This window comes from Polypterus senegalus, chromosome 14 (genome assembly GCF_016835505.1).
Source record: "Polypterus senegalus isolate Bchr_013 chromosome 14, ASM1683550v1, whole genome shotgun sequence".
Classification (NCBI taxonomy): Eukaryota; Metazoa; Chordata; class Cladistia; order Polypteriformes; family Polypteridae; genus Polypterus; species Polypterus senegalus.
Window position 1 is genome coordinate 134558982 of NC_053167.1, and position 15887 is coordinate 134574868.

The 15887-nt window shown below is 41.7% G+C and overlaps 1 protein-coding gene across 1 annotated transcript in view; it reads right to left on the reverse strand.

The window, feature by feature from the left end:
• Nucleotides 1-339: 339 nt before the first annotated feature.
• Nucleotides 340-15887, reverse strand: part of c14h1orf210 (chromosome 14 C1orf210 homolog) — a 112206-nt gene continuing 96658 nt past the window's right edge. The window contains exons 5-6 of the mRNA XM_039734667.1: nt 13785-13913; nt 340-2315 (exon numbers count right to left, since the gene is read on the reverse strand). Of these exons, the coding sequence (XP_039590601.1) occupies nt 1924-2315; nt 13785-13913 (521 nt within the window). The 3' untranslated portion in view covers nt 340-1923. The remainder of the gene's footprint in view (nt 2316-13784; nt 13914-15887) is intronic.

The window sequence follows — 15887 nt, forward strand, 5'->3', positions numbered from 1 at the left end:
TCTATCTATCTATCTATCTATCATATAGTGCCTTTCACATCTATCTATCTATCATATAGTGCCTTTCACATCTATCTATCTATCATATAGTGCCTTTCACATCTATCTGTCTATCATATAGTGCCTTTCATATCTATCTATCTATGTATCTATTATATAGTGCCTTTCACATCTATCTATCTATCTATCTATCTATCTATCTATCTATCTATCTGTCTATCTATCTATCTATCTATCATATAGTGCCTTTCACATCTATCTATCTATCTATCTATCTATCTATCTATCTATCTATCTATCTATCTATCTATCTATCTATCTATCTTATAGTGCCTCTCACTGTCTATCTATCTATCTATCTATCTATCTATCTATCTATCTATCTATCTATCTATCTATCTATCTAAATGTGAATAATAAATTAAAAATTAGTAATTTCAAAGCAGTAACAGCCATTATGCAACACTAGTAATGTCTTGACTGTATTATTCAACTCAATTTAATGGTATCCTGATTAAAACAGAATTTCTATTATAAACATTCAAATTTCTGGCTGTGCACAAACATTCAACTAGTAGTGTATGCATGTCTGTCTATTATAATAAAAAAAATCTTGGGTCGAGACGTGATCTTCTCGGAAAGACACTTTGACATCCCGTGAGACAATAGAACATCTGCTGGCTTTTCAATGATCGACGCACAGCGTGACAAGCAGAACACGCAACTCGGCAGCAGCAACAAGCCACCAGCTGATCTGACCGCATCTCCTTAGCGTGCGTTCAGCCCCACAACGCGAGCAGCAGAGACGTGAAATGGCTGGTGCATAACACGGCCCGGGTTTTGGGGGAAGGGCTGGGCGTGCGAAGCGAGTACAGAATAAAGATCGAGACAGCAAAGATGTGGATTTCATCATGTAGGCATGAGAGTATTTGTATCTATTTCAAGCCAAACAAACAATATTTGCACTCTGTATTGTTATCCTTTCATCAGTGTGCCAAACAGTGGCTTGTAAAACTTAATCATAAGGTCCCATATTTGGTGGTGACTCCTGGGGAAAGCAGTGGAGCAACACCTCAAGAACAGAACACTGAGGCCAGGGAGTGTTTTATTCAAGAAGCTCTGTAATTACGACTGATTGTAGTTATGACAGCCTGGTGTGTCCTGGGGGTTCTGATGGTAGAAGAAGAAACAGCACGATTTCTATGTGCTTTGCAGATTTGACGATGGGCTTGGCCAAAACGGAATTGGGGGATTTTTAAGTGTTATTTCAGTTCATCTTCAGTTTTTATTGAATTGTTCAGAGAGCACACTGGGTCTTTTACTTAGCAAATAAATAATAAAACAAAGATGAATCAATATGTGATAAATTATAATATTTTGCCCTAAACTTATACTATGGCATGTGCCAGTACTCGGTCTAAAACTAGGAGGAAAGATGGAAGGAAGTGAGGCAGTCAGAACTTGGTGAGTGAGGTAAATGTGCAGTGCTTTGGGGACAGCAGATGCAGCACCCACCAGATATTTCGGGACCTTGTAAGGGGGAGTAGTAGACTGTTTCTATAAAGTGCTTTCTGTAATATGTATACAGTTGTAGAGGTGGACGGACCAAATGGTCTCTCACTTGTCAGGATCCTTATGCTCTTGGTAGAAAGCTTTGCTGTTTTGTTCTTGTATCACCGCTGTTTTCAAAGGCTTACTAGCCTTAGCCTGAGTTTTGTGTAGCAGAAGCAAATGGGACAGGCCTCTCCTCTAATTTAAGCCCTGTTTATAAAATTTGCATTTTGCTTTCCTTTCTGATCACGTACAGTACCTGATCATTCTGACTGGCACATAGTGGAGTATTATGGAGTACAGACAAAAACATTTCTAAACCAGAAACTACCTACTAACTACAACCCTTTCTGTTTATATTTTTTTTTTGTTTTAAGAAATAGTAAAATGCAGATCATCCTCCTCATCAAGTCCTGCCTCCTGCTCTGCCCGCTGTCTTTCACTGGCCTGGATATAGTTGTCTTCAATGAATCCATCATCATCATCTTCAAGCTCAGTGGCACTGTGGGTGGACGCATGCGTCTGGCTTCCTGTACGGTATTGATCCGGGATTCTCACCGCCATGTTATCGGGCTCATAATTACTGTAGGCATCAGGCTCATTGAGCAGGCTATGTCGGTAGCTGGAGAGATAGCGGTGAAAGAGCTTGCATTTCACTGCCACGGCTATAAAGACAGACAAGCCGATAGCGACGCCCAACACTATCACAATGTACTGCCAGCTGTATCCTCTGCTGGCCTTGTCATCTTGTTCAGCCACCTTTGCTAAATTTAAAAAAAAGAAAGAAAAAAATTACACTCTCATAATAGAGTTTAAGTAAAAAATTGAAGTAAATTGTCATTAAGGTGGTACTTTGAGGCACTGCTCAAACTTACTGCCTAACAGATCGGTGCCAAACTCTTCTGGCAGGCCATTGCACATTTTTGTTCCAGTCGCTTTCCTAAGTAATCACCAATTAATAAAAATGCAAGACACTTAAAATTAAAGCAAAATATGCAGATTCTAAGATTCAGAAATCTTAATTGTTTCCTATAGCCAAGCATTCAATTTAATACAAAGTGAGATAACAGATAACTCCATTTCCACATGTGTCAGTCATACAATATATGTTTCAATAGATTACATAAAAACAAAAAAGTGAAGATAGTTTTTATCTACGGAAGCTGAGAGAGGACGTGCAATATCGTTATTTTTATTTATTGATTTTATTGATTGTATTGTAATCACACAACATTCCATACAAATAGATCACTTTTTAGAAAAATAGGATTGAAAACAAATCAATCCTCAACCCTGAGAAAGAGATCATGGCCAGCAGAGTAAAACTTAACGCTAGTAAAAATAAGTAAATAGATGAATTAATAAGTGAATAAAGATAAATGGAGAAGAAAAAGAAATAGGGAGAGAATCTGCTTCCTCGGTGCTTTAAATGCTTATTCTAGAATGTTACTGCTCAGATCCTGCCAGGTTTTGAAAAAGTTCTACACAGATCCTCTAAGTGAGAATTTGATTTTTTCCAGTTTCAAATAATATAAAACATCAGTTACCCACTGACTTAGAATAGGAGAGTTAGGGTTCTTCTAGTTGAGCAAAACAAGTCTACATGCCAGTAGTAAAGTAAAGGCAATTACAGTTTGTTTGTCCTTCTCCACTTTAAACCCCTCTGTGAGCCCACCAAACACAGCTGTTAGGGGATTAGGAGGGATTGTGACCCCAAGGCTGTCTGAAAGGCATTTAAAGATTTTGGTCCAGAATGTTGTTAATTTGGGGTGGCACAGTGGCGCAGTGGTAGCACTGCTGCCTCGCAGTTAGGAGACCCGGGTTCGCTTCCCGGGTCCTCCCTGCGTGGAGTTTGCATGTTCTACCCGTGTCTGCTTGGGTTTCCTCCCACAGTCCAAAGACATGCAGGTCAGGTGGATTGACAATTCTAAACTGTCCTGGTGTGTGAGAGTGGATGTGTGTGTCCTGCGGTGGGTTGGCGCCCTGCCCGGGATTGGTTCCTGTGTTGGCTGGGATTGGCTCCAGCAGACCCCCGTGACCCTGTGTTCGGATTCAACGGGTTAGAAAAAATGGATGGATGGATGGATGTTGTTAATTTGGTGCACACGGCCCAAAACATGTAACCCAGTGAGGCTGGAGCTCGATTGCAACATTTGCAGGTTGGATTTTGCCCTGGAAACATTTTGGACAATTTTAAACAAAACAGATGAGCTCAATATATAATTTTGAGTTCCACTCCTTTTCTGATATGTTGAGTGAGAGATTCTTTTCCTACTGTCCTCTTGGATCTTTGAAAGGGAGGGACTGTAAAATGGTTTTATATATTTTATCGTTATTTTTTTAAAATTGTTTCCTCGAGATAATGGACTCATTTTATCGAGATCTTGAGAAAACAAACTTTGCCTTCTCGAGATAACTGAATAATTTTATCGAGACCTCAATAAAACAAAAGATCTTGTTTTCTCGAAATTATGAAATAATTGTATTTAACGTTTAAGGTTTAGCCTATTGAAGCCATGTCCTGTTTGAAATGGCAGAAGATTTTTGTTCAATCAAGGGCTGGCGCAGGCTGAAATATGTTTATGCCTTAGCTTAGAAAATAATAACGTTAGTGTCCATCATTGAAGTAGAAGGTTAGCAAGGCTTTAAGCTGTATAGGCTTCGCAATCTAAACGAGCCTGATGCCAGGAGCAAAGGTTAAGTTTCATTTTCTCAAGATCACGATAAAATTATTCCATTATCTCAAGAAAACAGTTTTTCATTTTCACGACGTCTCGATAAAATTAGTCTGTTATCTCGAGGAGACAATTTAAAAAAATGATATATTGCACGTCCTCTCTCGGCTTCCGTAGTTATCTTCTATTCCCCTTGACATGTTAATGGTGCTCTCAGAAGCAGGAGTACAACACTTTTTGAAATTTCTGGTGTGGATGAATGAGAACACTAAGGAGACATAAAACTAAATACGTTTCGTTAGATAGACTTAGATAGAACTTTATGTGTCCCTGATATTTTACATAAGGTCCGTAACTACAGTGCCCTCCATAATGTCACAGATAAAGGCACATTTTTCATTGATTTCCCCATTGCTCTACAGTTTAAAATTACAAATTGAACAATTCAGACATAATTCAAATTCACATTGCAGACTTTCATTTAAGGTGATTTGCATACATTTCAGGTCACACCATGTACAAAAATAAATATTATTACACTATATTGAACTTTAATGACATCCCATTCTTAATACATAGGCTTTAATGTGGAGTTGGCCCACCCCTTGCAGCAATAACAGCTTCAACTCTTCTGGGAAGGCTTTCCACAAGGTGTAGGAGTGTGTTAATGGGAATTTGTGAGGTCAGGCACTGAAGTAGGATGAGAAGGCCTGGCTCGCTCGCAGTCTCCTCTCAAATTCATCCCAAAGTTGAGGTCAGGGCTCAGTGCAGGCAAGTCAAGTTCATCCATACTCATCCATTTCTTCATAGACCTTGCTATGTGCACTGGAGTGCAGTCATGTTGGAACAGGAAGGGGCCATCCCACAAAGTTGGGAACATGGAATTGACTTGAATTAGACTTGCCATGGAGAGCCTTGCTGCTCACGTAGTAAGCTTTCACCAGCTGATGTAAATAAAGGATGTCTTTGGATTTCATTTATAATGATGACTCTGTCACCTCCTTGAGCCGTCACCTTATCGTGGTGGAGGGGTTTGCGTGTCCCAATGATCCTAGGAGCTATGTTGTCCCGGGCTTTATGCCCCTGGTAGGGCCACCCAAGGCAAACTGGTCCTAGGTGAGGGATTAGACAAAGAACGGTTCAACACCTCTAATGAAGAATAAAAACTGTGGACGACGTTTTCCCTTGCCCGGACGAGGGTCACTGGGGCCCCCCTCTGGAGCCAGGCCTGGGGGTGGGGCTCGATGGCGAGTGCTTGGTGGCCGGGCCTGCACCCATGGGGCTCGGCCGGGCACAGTCCGAAGAGGTAACATGGGTCCTCCTTCCCATGGACTCACCACCTATGGGAGGGGCCAAGGAGGTCGGGTGCAGTGTGAGTTGGGTGGTGGCCGGAGGCGGGACCTTGGCGGTCTGATCCTCGGCTACAGAAACTGGCTTTTGGGACGTGGAATGTCACCTGTCTGAAGGGGAAGGAGCCTGAGCTAGTGTGCAAGGTTGAGAGGTTCCGGCTAGATATAGTTGGACTCACCTCGACGCACAGCTTGGACTCTGGAACCAATCTCCTTGAGAGGGGCTGGACTCTCTACCACTCTGGAGTTGCCCCCGGTGAGAGGCGCTGAGCAGGTGTGGGCATACTTATTGCCCCCCGACTCGGAGCCTATGTGTTGGGGTTTACCCTGGTGGACGAGAGGGTGGCCTCCCTCCGCCTTCGGGTGGGGGGAAGGGTCCTGACTGTTGTTTGTGCGTATGCACCGAACAGCAGTTTGGAGTATCCACCCTTTTTGGAGTCTCTGGAGGGGTGCTAGAGGGCATACCTTCTGGGGATTCCCTCGTTTTGCTGGGAGACTTCAATGCCCACGTGGGCAATGACAGTGAGACCTGGAAGGGCGTGATTGGGAGGAATAGCCCCCCCGATCTGAACCCGAGCGGTGTTTTGTTATTGGACTTCTGTGCTCGTGACGGATTGTCCATAACGAACACCATGTTCAAGCATAATGGTGTTCATATGTGCACTTGGCACCAGGACACCCTAGGCCTCAGTTCGATGATCGACTTTGTGGTTGTGTCGTCGGACTTGCGGCCATATGTCTTGGACACTCGGGTGAAGAGAGGGGCGGAGCTGTCAACTGATCACCACCTGGTGGTGAGTTGGCTTTGATGGTGGGGGAAGATGCCGGTCAGACCTGGTAGGCCCAAACGTGTTGTGAGGGTCTGCTGGGAACGGCTGGCAGAGTCCCCTGTCAGAAGTAACTTCAACTCCTACCTTCGGCAGAACTTCGACCACGTCCCGGAGAGAGAAGTCTGGGCTTCTCTGCTTAAGCTGCTACCCCCGCGACCCGACCTTGGATAAGCGGAAGAGGATGGATGGATGGATGGATGGATGATGACTCTGTACTTTTTTATTTACTAAGTATTTTCTGCAACAGCTTCACGGAACATTTGAATCCGTGGCTTGACCCTTGCCAATATGAAATTTACATATTGTCCAGTTGCTCTGGATTGATCTCATATTGGAAAGATGTGCAATTTAAGTTGATTGGATAGTGACCTTTATAAATGCCTATGCGTGGATGTGTGAGTATACACCATAGAGAAAAATGTAGATGGACGGGCATCCTGACCAGGGTGATTAGTGGTACCTTTCCCAGCTGAAAAGCCATCTTTGTGGAAGGACAGAGAGAGACTGCATTCTGGAGTCATGTGTTCCCCAGTATTCTGGGTGGCAGCATCCGTCTGGTATAGCTTCCATTTGGATTACACTTAAAAATTGTAGATGCTTATATTTTATTTTTTGTTCAAACAAACAAGATAAACTGAAATACATAACACTTGCAGAGACAATTAACATCAAAGTGTTTTCTTTTTCTGAATTGTACGAGTAATCAATCACCTTAAACCATCTGTGTAAAGGAAGCAGAAGCCCATGAAATGGCTGTGATGCCTCAGCCGTATTGATTACTGTATAACTTGTGAACAGATGGACACTGTATGACTAAGAATTACCAAATTAGTTTGCAGCTTGTAAAAGGAAGGAGTTCTGAATATTCCTTGTGCTGTAGTGAAAATGTTGTATAGAGTAAAAAATATGCCTTAACATCTATCTATCTATCTATCTATCTATCTATCTATCTATCTATCTATCTATCTATCTATCTATCTATCATATAGTTGTTATCTACTGTATCTATTTATCTACCAATCAAATGGTGCCTTTTATATCCACCTAAACATTAATTTACATGAAGATTGATGGTTGGAATCAAGATGAAACTCATGATGTATACCGTAGGCATATCAGAGACCTAACATTTCCCCTTAAGGATCAACAAAGTACATACATTTTTAATTTTTTTGACTTAGTTGCCTAGGACAGCGGTTCCCAATGCATCAATCGCGATCGACCGGTAGATCACAAAGGTAGTGCAGGTAGATTCCGTTGCATTCAAAAAAATCTTTTTTAAAATGTTAATCTATCATGCTGTATATCCTCCCTATGGCATTTGCCACTTGATTGACATACAGGGCGGCCAGTCTGAGATCTCTTCACTTCTAACACACTTGTCATCCCGCACACACGATCAAATGCGAGAGCTACTGCAAAACTCCGACTGTGATCTAGTTAGTCTTCCAATTTATATCGACTAAAGAAGGGATTTAAAAAAAAATTGTTTGGGGAGGGTATGGGCTGGATGTGGAAGAGGATTTTTTTTCTCTCACAATGTCACAATCGAAGTGCGTTTGTCTGATCTGTTAATCTATCATTGCTATTCCAAAGAAGGAAAATGTGGAAAGGCACTTTCGAACTGTTCATAAAAACTACGAAACTGACTTCCTTCCGAAAAGCGATCTGGGAAAGAGAAAGGAGAGGGAACTAAAATCGCAGTTAATCGAACAGCCGTCATTTTTCACTCGGCTGAATTCAAAAGCTCCTTGACTGCATTATTCGGCTCTACTTATTTATGCGAGTCAGCCTTTTCCCACATGACGATTATTAAATCCAAATACTGTAGTGACCATAAATGTATTGAATTGTTATTATGCCATAAAGTTTATTCAGTTATGGAAGGTACAACAACATATATTTTATGTTGTATATATAAATATAGCATTTTTAATGTAGGTAGATCATTTTGACCTGGTCATTTTAAAAGTAGCTCCTAAGCCAAAAAAGTGTGGGCACCCCTGGCCTAGGAGGTCTGGCCTTTTGCTCCAGGGCCCCAATCATGCAGAATGACCTGCCTATCAATGTAAGGAACATCCCATTTGACATGGCATTTACTTCCAGGAATAAGACTCGCTACTTTCTTCTGGCATTGATTAGAGTGTCTGATTAGCCTTCATATTTTGCCAGTACATATGATAGTTATTTTTAACAAAGGAAAGCCGGATAATGATTACCACCTGTTACTGAGTTTTTTTTTTTCCATTGTGCATTTTATTCTCAGTATTCTGCTGTGGCACTTCATGCAGCTTCTACTTTGACTAAGCTACTGCTCATATCCATGAAATGAGACCTTAGTGATGAGCAACCTTACAGTAGACATGACCAATTAAACTAAAGAAAAAAAATTGTGAAGGTTTTGCATTCCAGATTTTTATTTGCTGATTATGATAGAAAGCTTTAAGCTGAACACATATATGATTTCAGATTGACTGTATCACATAGGAGTTTGGAGATACATTAAATGAACTTTTACTGAATCTAGTGTTATTAATTGCCAAATGATGCTGACACACTGCATTGGTCCAATTGAACTAAAATGTTTTGCTGCTCTTTTTGCTTGCACTTTACATCTGATGCCTCACATCTAATAATAATGAGCCAGCACTGATGGATTTCACTTGCCCAGATGCTCCTTTAACATTGTTGCAATGCCCTGGTGAAACCTTCCACCATGTCTGTCACTGACTGCACCAAGATTCACAGGGAAGAAGTGCACAGGTAAATGGAGAAAATGAATTTTTAGCCTTAATTAATCTTGGCATCAATTATTCATGGAACCATCTGTCTCAGATATCAAAATCCTTCAACTTCCTTTAATGCTTTCAAGAAAGTTTTCGCCATACTATGTTTTACATGAAAATGAGGCAACAGTATCTTTGTAGGGTCAACAAGAGGTTTGTGTGTCACACTTTCTTGCCCTGGAAACAAATGCTTGTACTGCACTTAGATCTTTTCAATGTAATGAAACTCTTTAGCTCGGTGGTCCCATTCACAAATTAAACAACAGTGTTTGGTGTATCTAAACTGCATTTTGAGTAGCAGTGCCACTACTTTTAGATCACCACAGATGTTCCAGGTGTAGTTGATTTAATCTATATGTATTGTGGCGAGTGGCTGTGGGTGGTGCCCAGCCGGGATGCCCAGAAGTTCCGGAGGAGGGCTTATGCCTCCTCCAGACCACGCGAGAGTGACCGCCCTGGTGGCTTTGGGGAACACGGCAACAGAGCTTAGAAGCTCAACCCTATAGGGGCCCATGGTCACCGCCAACGGGGCACCCCAATGTCTGAGGAGCCCTGGCCACACCCAGAAGTGCTGGGGGGAAGAAGACCAGGGACACCCGGAGTGCTTCCGGGTGCACAGCCGGTACTTGGGAGTGCTGGCAGAAGCTAATCGGGAAGCACCTGGAGTACATCCAGGTGTGTATAAAAGGGGCCGCCACCCTCCATTCGATGGCTGGAGTTGGGAGTGGAGTAGACAAACTCTTGGAGGAGAGGAGTGGAGACGGCCGGAAGAGGAGAGGGATTCATTGTGAGGCCTGGACTTTGGGGGAGTTTTGGGGTTGTGTGTGCCCTGTAATTGGTAAACATGAATAAACATGTGTTGGGTTTTGCACCTATGGTGTCTGCCTGTCTGTGCCCGGGTCAGTTACCACAGTATATATACAACATGAGAAAAATCACAAAAAAATGGCCATGGCAGTAAAATGGCACGTGGTAGGAAAACATAAATGGAATTTTTGTGGTCAGTAGGTCAAAAGATGTAAGATACACCTAAGGCTAGGGGTATACTTAATGCTATATATAATATAAAATTACACCAATACCACAAGACAGACATTTGTAGTGAATGTGGAAGAGAATGGTGAACATCTACCAAGACTAGGAGGGCTCAAATAAGACAAGATAAAAGGACTTGAAGGTGACAGGGAATATTTGATTGACCATAAAATGAAGTGAGATACATATGAGAATGGGAAAGGTGCTATATAAATGGAATTTATTATTATTATTATTATTATTATTATTATTATCTCTCTATTATAAAAAAAATCTTGGGGAGGGAGACTAGGAAGACGAGACGTGATCTTCTCAGAAGACAATTTAAAGTCCCGCGAGAGACACTTTAACTTGCTCCCAGCTCTTAAAACAACAACAAGCAAAACACGCAGCTTGCCAGCTGCAGAAAGCCAGCAGATGATGTTCAGCCACCCTAAAGCTCACCCCACCCCCTCAAAAGGACAGATGCTGTACAGGCTTTGAAATGAGCGACAGGCAGCGCGACAGCAGCAGCAGAAAGACAGCAGATGATCTGACGGCATCTCCATAGCATGCATTTAGCCTCCCCCACTTCACAACCCGAGCAGCGTTATACGTCCTGTGAGAAAGAAATTTAACCACACAAAGGGCCGGAAATAAAGGACAAGTATTGTTTTTACAACGTCACGCGAGACAAGGCAGTGAGACATCATTTAAAACAAATCCACAGACATCTAACCTAGCAGTTGTTGGATTGCTTTTGGCAGACATGCTTCATGTGCTCCCATCTCTTAAAACAACAACAAGCGACAAGCAAAACACGCACCTTGCTAGTAGCAGAAAGCCAGCAGATGATCCAACTGCTTCTCCTTAGCTGCTTCTTCAGCCACCCTGTCCCCCTTGACAACGCGAGCGGCAGAGACACGAAGTGGCAAAAGGACAGCTGCTGTACAGGCTTTGAAATGATCGGGCAGCGATACAAGCAGAACAGGCAGCTCGCCAGCAGCAGAAAGTCAGCAGATGATCCAACGACATCTCCTTAGCATGCGTTCAGCCGCACCCCCTTCACAGCGTTATACGTCCTGCGAGAAAGAGATATAACCACGCCCGGGGCCGGAAATAAAGGACAAGTATTGTTTTTACAAAAGTTTTAAAGTAAAAGTGAAAATAATGCATATGTAACAATTCCCATTAAAATAACAATCTCTTTAAATTGTATATCTGGTAAACCAAAACCGGGGATGGGCGAGCGAAGCGAGCAGGGTGCTGGGCCCCCTAGTTATTAAAAAATCCTGCAACGAGACGAGACTTTTTGGAAGATTTTTTCAAGTCCTGCGAGATTTTGGCCATGAGATTTTGTCAAGTCACACCCTCCTCTCAACCATATTCAACCACGCACACGGTACTCTCATCTCTCATTAGTGTGAATGCTTTTGTCAGACACAGTTTCTGCTCTCTTAGCTCTTATAAATTTGAACAATTTTCTCACTTTAAGTTCCCAATTAAAGAAGACGTATTGTATCCAAATCTTATTGAAGAATTTCACCACGAAGGGTTATCAACAGAAGAAATGAGTACACGGGCAAGCCTAGCACTGAAAAACAATGAAGTCAAATGAATTAACGCCAAAAATGTCGATCGGTTACACAGCAGGTTGGTTAAATACGCATCAATAGACTGTGCTGAAACAGTTGGTGGTGATCGTGCAGAAGACGAAAACATCAACTTCCAATATCCCGTAGAATATCTACAACCGTTAACACCGCCCGGTCTTCCACCCTACGAATTACTGTAGAAAGTAGGATGTATCCAAGAAAGGTAATGTAGTATATCTTCCGCAGATAACATTAGACAACAAAGGAGATCTTGATATGCCATTCGTATTAAAACATTTACAGTTTCCCGTTAGAGTAGCTTTTGCAAGGACAACAAATCTCAGAGCCAAACATTCAAAAAAGTTGTTATATTTAATAGAGAGAAAGTGTGTGTATAACTGAATATATTGTGTTGTCACAATGAAAGTCCAAACACAGAATCAAAATTCAATGCGATATTGATGAAAATTTAATTAAAAAAATTGTTTTTACTGAAGTTTTACAGTAAAAGTGTACGTTTAAAAAGTATTTGTGTGTTAATTTCAAAGAAAAACAGAACTAAATTGTATTACTCAACGAATAACTCTAAGGCAATATTAAACATAATTTACTTTCAAATTATTACGATTTACTATTTTTTACTATGATTAATTACTCCCTTAATGTAAAATAGATAGATCTATTTACACATATATAACAATTCTCATGAAAATAAAAATCTGTTTAAATTGTACATGTGCATCCCCATACGTGAGCGGCAGAACCGCAAAGAGGCTAGCAGAAGCAGGCCCAGGGGTTGGCGAAGCATGCAGGGGGCAGAGCCCCCTAGTTATTATTATTATTATTATTATTATTTTAGTTACTCCTGTGCCAGTTATTGATCATGCAACATTCAATTAGAACTTGGACAAGCAGCTTCAAGTAGGTGAATATCATAAATAACCACCCCCCCCCCAATTAATTAAAACATATATATTGTGGGTTACAGCCTGGACACAGACAGGTAGACATGATGTTTTAACACCACACACGTTTATTTTACACTATATTTAACAATAAAATGAGCACAACCCAGTGCCGCGGCACCAATCACCCCTTTAATTCCTGGCCTTTTCACAATGCCTTTTCTTCTTCTGACTGCCTCCACTCCTCTCCTCTAAGCTCTGCCTTTCTCCTCTCCCAACTCCAGTCATCGAATGGAGGGAGGTGGCTTCTTATATACATACCCGGATGGGCTCCAAGTGCTTCCTGACACTCCTCCGCCGACACTCCCGTGTGGTGGAAGTGTCGGCTGCGCACCCAGAAGCACTCTGGGTGTCCCCGGTCCTCTTCGCCCCAGCACTTCCGGGTGTGGCGGAAGTGCTGAGGTCCAGGGCTCCAAAGGCACCGGGGTGCCCCCTGGCGGTGACCACGGGCTCCTACAGGGTTGAGCTTCAAAGCTCTGTTCCCGTGGTCCCCAAAGCAACCAGGGCGGTCGCCCCCTCGTGGTCTGGAGGACACCTCATGGGTGTCCCAGCTGGGCAGCAGCCACAGCCACTCGCCACAATATCTATCTATTGTCTGTGCCTGTGTAGAGCATTTCAGGGCTGGAAGGAGCAAGCATTAAGCACAATGCAGGAAACAACCCAGGATGGGACAGCAGACCATCCTCAGGTATTTTTGTTTGTTGCTTTTTCTGTCTTTTTTCTATGATCAAAGTTTTATTGAGAACCACCAGGCATGACTGTGTAAACAGAAACACTGACCCAAAACTAGCTAAAAGTCACATTCTCTGGATTTTGAAAGAAATTGAGATATTAGAATTGTGATAAATGTGCAAAGATGTGGTCTGGAATTGAACCCAGCTCTATGTAGCTGTAGGGCGATAGAATTAAACTGCTGCACTACTTTTCCATTCAATAAGAAAAAGATCATAGATTTGGCTTTTATATATGCAAAATAGTAGAACATATAATACGATAATGAAAGCTGCAAGTAAACCTACTGTTATTTTGAAGGGAAATGGTATCTCTCTTCTTCAAAAATAATGAGAACGCATGCTCATCTCTCCACTCTTCGTGTCTGATTGCCCAGTCTTTCTGTTTATCTTGCAAGAGGCATTTTATTGTGGAGGCTGAAAAAGAAGGAATATGTCAGTAAATAAGAGGCAGGTTGCTGGTTTAATGTCAAATTGTATTTTAATTTTCTTCCTTCTACAGGCATTTGCAGCCAACAGAGCTCACTGCTAAGAATTAGTCAGATTTCCATCCAATACATAAACCGAGTTATTCTAAAACAATACAGTAAAACCTCTGGTTACGAACGTTTCAGAACACATACAAATAGGGTTATGATCAAAAAGTTCACCAAACTTTTGCATCTGTTCACGACCACACAATCGGGTGGCGAACAAAAACACTGGCAGTCAGCCAGTTTCCCTTCCGGTTCGTACGTGCCAGTGATTTCTGCGCGTGTTCAGTCTCTCCCTGTACATTGTTCTCGGTCAGACGCGCGTGCATTCGCTGTGAAGTCTGTGCTCTATTTCATGTGCTTTTTGCATTAATTTTGCAATTAACCATGGCCTCTAAGCAAGTGAAGAGTGGTAGTGTTGGTGAGAAGAACAGTTAGAAGAAATTGAAGTCTGATCCACCAGCTAAACAGCTAAAAACACCAGAAACCCAAGAAATCACAAGAGAGAAAACACCTGAAGGAGAACATCCCTCCATCGCGGAGCCAGACTCTTCCTCAAAACTGTAATCTCCTCTCCAACCAGCTTCCTCCTCACTTCCTTCACGCCAGAACTCGACTCATGCAAGGTTAGTTTTCTTGATTGTTTATGCTTAGTTTTTGTATAAATTAAGGATTTTTAAATTTTCATTTTTTTTGCTGTGCTTAAAACTCATTAAAAAAAAGTGTTTACAGCGAGCGGTTCATAAGGCTATAGCGCAAACACTTGCAATGTAAGTTTCCTCTGTTCTTCAAGGTTTTCTCAGTGTTATTCAATGTTTTTACATTTAGTTTACTATTACACTATGGTATAATTAACTATTTTTGTGCTTAAAAATCTTTAACAAAATCTATTTACATACAGTTCGTATGGTCTGGAACGAATTAATTGTATTTACATGCAATCTTATGGGGAAAATTAGTTTGGGTCATGACCAAATCGGGTTGCGACCAGAGTTTTGAAACGAATTACGGTTGTGACCCGTTTTCTGTATATAGAAAATGGGGGTAGGCATTAATAAGGTGGGGTTCAGAGGTTGTTGGTCATCTAAAACATTCGTAACACGTGTGCAAGAACATCGCAATACTGCCAGGAGGAAGGGACCACAGTCTCTGATATATGCATGTACCAGTTCAACCAGGCACATGTTTAACTGGGACACTGGGCTAATACTAAAAGGCTGAATCGTGGCTCTCAAACGAAAACGCCATTAACAAACACTTGGACATAAACCCAGTGTATTAAAAAAAAGACATCCAAATAATAAAAAAGACTTTAAGACACCCCCCATTTGCCATATGTTGCCTTTGATTCCTGTATGTCTAATAATTTTTCCTCTGATGATGACACCTGGTAGGTTGCTGAAAGCTTAGGAATAAAAAATTATTTTAAGATAAGTGACTCAATTTGACCCTCTATGGATTCATAGCTACAAATACGCAAACCATATCACATATATATAAAATATACATTAATATACAGTGGAACCTCGGTTTGCGAGTAACTTGGTTTATGAGTGCTTTGCAAGACGAGCTAAAATGTTTAATAAATTTTGACTTGATAAACGAGTGACGTCTTGCAATACGATTAGTATGGATACACTTTGTCTGCTGAGCGTCATGTAATCACAACTGAGCTGATGGTTCTTCTCTCTCTTGCTGCGGGATTGTGGGCAATCGTCTCCTATTCTCTGTCTGAGTCAGCGTGCCTCACTCATATAGTCAACATCCGTACTAGCGTATACTGTTTACTACAGCATTGTGACTGTGTGTGTGTGTGTGTGCTGTGACGTGTGAGTCCCCATCTTGCACCACCAGCTTTATTCAGCTTGAAACAGCAACAGTGCGGTTATTTATTATAGCAGGATCTGCCACTCTCCTA